This window comes from Panthera onca, chromosome F2, assembly GCF_046562875.1.
Source record: "Panthera onca isolate mPanOnc1 chromosome F2, mPanOnc1 haplotype 2, whole genome shotgun sequence".
Classification (NCBI taxonomy): Eukaryota; Metazoa; Chordata; class Mammalia; order Carnivora; family Felidae; genus Panthera; species Panthera onca.
In genome coordinates this window covers 82,218,198-82,222,530 of record NC_138356.1, presented here as the reverse complement: position 1 = coordinate 82,222,530, position 4,333 = coordinate 82,218,198, and the positions used below count along the sequence as shown (strand labels likewise).

At 68.0% G+C, this 4,333-nt stretch overlaps 1 protein-coding gene across 1 annotated transcript; it reads left to right on the top strand.

Moving 5' to 3' along the window:
* Positions 1–1,555: 1,555 nt before the first annotated feature.
* On the top strand, positions 1,556–3,833 carry LOC132677437 (lymphocyte antigen 6H). Its single transcript, XM_060629267.3, has 4 exons — positions 1,556–1,663; positions 2,143–2,269; positions 2,969–3,088; positions 3,362–3,833. The coding sequence occupies exons 2-4, from the start codon at positions 2,203–2,205 to the stop codon at positions 3,595–3,597; spliced, it is 423 nt and encodes a 140-aa protein (XP_060485250.1). The 5' UTR covers positions 1,556–1,663; positions 2,143–2,202; the 3' UTR covers positions 3,598–3,833.
* Positions 3,834–4,333: the final 500 nt, after the last annotated feature.

Below are 4,333 nucleotides of genomic sequence, written 5' to 3'. Positions count from 1 at the left end.
TATTCTGTATCGCACACTTTGAGTTTAGAAGGTTTGTGGAGATTTACATCCGTATCTCCTCATCGCTTCTTCCGTGTCTTTGGAGGCCCATTTTCTTTGGATGTTTGCTGATTTTTTGACTTTGAACTCACATATATTTAATGTTTATTTTTATTTTGGAGAGACAGATAGTGCAAGTGGGAGAGGGGCAGAGAGGGGGGAGGCACAGAACCCAAAGCAGGCTCCAGGCTCCCAGCTGTCAGCGCAGAGCCCGAACTCACAAACCATGAGATCATGACCTGAGCTGGAGTCGGATGGTTAACGGACTGAGCCATCCAGGCGCCCCTGAACTCATATTTGAATTGAAGGTGTGGGAGCCCCAGTCCCCAAGTTGGAGTTGCCTGTCTATCTCCTTCCCCTTCACTCCTCCAGCCCGGGGCGGGGTTAAGGTGTACAGGCTCTAGGGTTCCAACACTCGCTCTGTCACCTGTCACTGTGTGACCTTGGGCGGGGAGCTCAACCTGTCTGTGCTTCCGTTTGCTCATTGTAAGGTGGGGACGCCAACAGCACTCGCAGGGAGGGTGTGAAGCTGTCACGACAGAACACACGGGTTTACACAGAGCACATACTATGTGCTGGGTCCATGTGATCAGCGGCACAGCTCACAAGGGGATATTAGTGATAATCGTTTGTCTGAGGTAAGATCGGGCGGGGGTGGGGGGTGGGGAGGGCGGAGCTCTTCTCACAGTGCTCAGCACTAGGCCAACCGTGGGAACTCCACAAATATTTTCCCGGCCAAACGAAGGCAGACTGAAAGAAACAACCCCCAACATGTGCACAGGAGCTGGGGCTCGCTCGGCGCTCAGCAGCGATGATTCCAGGCACAGGGGGCAGCGGGTGCGAAGACACAGCACTCAAAAGCTTTGTGCGGCGGGAAGGCGAGGGACAAAGCTGAGAAACGGGCCAAGCAGGCGGCGGAGGGCATTGAATGCCGAGAGCAGCATTTGGGACTGGCGCCTCGGATGTGGATGTGGCGGCGGGTGGGGGTGGTCACGGCTGCTCCCGGTCCGGGCGGGGCGGGGGTGCGCACCCTCAAACCATCGAAGCTTGGACGGCTGGCCTGGGGAAGGCCCCTTCGCTGGGAGTCTGCGAACGAGGGCCTGAGCGAATCACCTCCGCTGTTACCCGCCTCCGTCCCTGCGTCTTTGTGCGTTTCGCTCGCTTCCTTTCGCAGTAAACGTTCTTCCGAGAAATTTCGAGGGGATCTCCGCCAAGCGGAGGGGGAAGGGCTCTCGCCCGCGCCGAGGGAGGGGCGCGCGGGACAGCCGCGGAGGGAGCCGGCACCGGAGGGGGCGGACGCGCGGGCCGGGCGCTGGCTGTCGAGGGGCGCGGACGGCCCGGGACGGAGACCCGCCGGGGCCCAGAGCCCCGGGCGCCCAGCCCGCCCTTCTCCCGCCGCCCCCGCCCCCCGCGCGCCCCCGCCCCGGCTCCGCTCCGCCCCTCGCGCGGGGTCCGCGTCTGCGGCTGCGTTCCCCGAAAGACAAGGCTGCGCCCGGGTTCCGGTCCGCAGGGAGACCGAAGGGCACCGCTCCCCGCGCCTCCCGGAGCCCCGGAGCCGCGACCCCCCCCCAGGGATGTGAGTGCGCCCGCGACCCGAAGCCCGCGCTCCACGCCTCGACCTGCGGTGAGCGCCCGGGCGCGCGCTGGAGGCGAGGGGCGGGGGCTCGGCCCGGGGCTCCCGGGCCCCCAGCCCAGGGGTGGGGGTGGGGACGTGGCGCGCGCCCCTCCCCCATGGGCAGGTACGGCCTGCTCGCACCTTGTCTTGCCCTTTTCTCTCCGGACGCACCTGCCGCTCCCCGGGGAGAAGACGCGCTGCCCCCGACCCTCCCCCCGCCCCCCACAGGTGCCCGGCGCGGGTTGGGGGCATTTCGAGCTGTCACCCTGCGCGAGACGGCGGACCTGTTCTCCCCGGAGGGGATGCTGTGATGGTGGACGCTCTGGGGGATGGGCTGGGGGTAGGGCTTCGCGAGCTAGCGGACCTTCCTCCCCTCCCGGGATTTCGAGGCGGAGGTTGCGCTCCGGGGCCGCAAAAGGAGGGTGGGGGGGGGGGGGCTTGGGTCCGGCGGGCGGCGGGGACCCCTGACCGAGGCGTCTCCTTGCCAGGCCTGCGCCCCGGAGGACCTCCGCCCACAACCCCCGCGCCTTCCCGAGGCCGCCTGGAGCATGCCGCCTGCAGCCATGAACGGCCTGGGCCTGGTGCTGCTGGCCGCCCTGCTGTGCTCTGCGCCCGGTGAGTCTGGGGGCGGCCCGCGGGGCTGGGCCGGGTCTCCGTGAGAGCCGGGCTGTGGGGCCGCCATCCTCCGACGGTGCCCGTCACGTCCACACCCGCTCCCGACCCCGGCGACCCCAGCCGGGCCCTCGCGCCCGTCGCTTTGACTCACGGTTCTCCGGCCCCAGCCCCAGCCGCACGGGGCCCTCCTGGCTCCTGCCCGCCCTTGTACCGTGGGCTAGTCCCGCACGGACGCCCCCTCGTGCGCCCCATCGCTTCTCAGAGCCCCCACCTGGCCTCCCAGCAAGTCCTTCCTGGCTTGGAACCGACCGAACTGTGCGGGGAGGTGTGGGAGCGTGCAGGAGCCTGCGGGAAAGCCCCATAAGTGTGAGGTGTGTGTGGCTGGTGTGTGCGTGCATGTGTGCACACGTGTGTGTGTGTGGGGGGGGGCCTCGGAGGGTGCCCAGGGGCTTCCGGAGTTCCGGAGGCTGGGAGCCTCCCCGCAGATTGCCCAGAAGGCACCGCGGTTCTCCCAGGGCCTGACCTCCGGGGGCCAGTCTGGCCTGGTCACCGCTGGCCGGCGAGGGGGGTGTGGTGCTTGGCCTCCTGGAGCTGCGCGGTCCTCCCGGGAGCAGCCTCGGTGGCCAGGGGAGTGGGGCACACACGGGCCAGCTTGGGCCTCAGCTCCTCTGCTCATCCGCGTCCTCGTGCCCTGCGCAGCTCACGGCCTGTGGTGCCAGGACTGCACCCTGACCACCAACTCGAGCCACTGCACCCCGAAGCAGTGCCAGCCGTCAGACACGGTGTGCGCCAGCGTCCGGATCACCGACCCCAGCAGCAGTGAGTCGGGACCTGGGCCCGGCAGGGGGCGGTTGGGGGCGTCCTCTGAGCCCCTCCGGCCGTGGATAAGAGTGTGGGTCTGTGGGTAGGACACTTGCTACACTTGCCTTGCTGTGTGACCGTGAGCAGCATCGCTCCTGCCCAGGCCCCCTCCGTGGCCCTCTCCGTGGCCCTCTGCGTGAAGTTGAGGCGGCGTGGGTGGGTCCCGTGCGGGGCAGGAGGAAGAGGGCGCAGGTGCGGCTCCCGCCCCAGGCTCTCCCCGCTCTGCCCCAGGCAGGAAGGACCATTCCGTGAACAAGATGTGCGCCTCGTCCTGCGACTTCGTTAAGCGGCACTTCTTCTCGGACTATCTGATGGGCTTCATTAACTCTGGGATCTTACAAGTCGATGTGGACTGCTGCGGGACAGATCTGTGCAACGGGGGGCCGAGGGCGGGGGGTGGCCCCTGGGCCCTGGCCGGGGGGCTGCTGCTCAGCCTGGGGCCGGCCCTCCTCTGGGCTGGGCCCTGAGACCCTCGCCCTCCCACAGGGCTTCCAGCTGACCCCCCTCCCTGAGACTCGAGGCCTCTCTCTCTCTCCACCAGCTCCGAGTCCCAGCCGGCAGGACGTCTCCGGCCCCGGGGGTGCAGGCTGGGGGCTGGGACCCCCAGGTCTCCGAGGGAAAGGCAGGCAGAGCCAGGCCCAGCCCCACAGCCTGGCTGTGAGGGCATCTTCCGCCGGAGAAATAAAGTCGCTTCTGGTCCAGACACGTGGGTCTGAGCCTGGGGGTGGGGGTGGGGCTGGCCGAGGGGTGGGGACAAGTCCCGACGGAGGACGCGGGGGCAGAGGGCGTGAGGCACCGGGACTGGGGGCTCGTGCGTGCGTGCGTGTGCTGGGCTGCCTGGGGGGGGCCTCGGGCCTCGGAAGCAGCTGTGGGGAGGCTGGAGCGGACAGAGTCACGGCCGGGACACGAGGGTGAGGCCTTAGAACCATGCGCGTGTGCACGCGGATACCAGACGTGGGAACACGCACACCAACACACACCCGTGTCTGGAGGGCTGTGCTCTGCTCCCGCACCCGCGCGCACGTAGCCACACGCTCCCGAAGCGTCCGCAGGTGCGCACTGAAACGTTTACGTCACGCCAGCTTGGGGTGCCCCAGCCCATGGGCACTCACGTCTGGGTGCACACCACTCGGCCCTCCGTGTCCAGCGGACACACGCCCCTGTGTCTCCTCCTGCTCTTTCGCATGGCCTTGGGGTGATCAG

Coding starts and splice junctions, on each gene's coding strand:
- LOC132677437 (XM_060629267.3), top strand. CDS start 2,203: ATGCCGCCTGCAGCCATGAACGGCCTGGGCCTGGTGCTGCTGGCCGCC. Junction 2,270..2,968: donor CCTGCTGTGCTCTGCGCCCG/GTGAGTCTGGGG, acceptor TGCCCTGCGCAG/CTCACGGCCTGTGGTGCCAG. Junction 3,089..3,361: donor GATCACCGACCCCAGCAGCA/GTGAGTCGGGAC, acceptor GCTCTGCCCCAG/GCAGGAAGGACCATTCCGTG.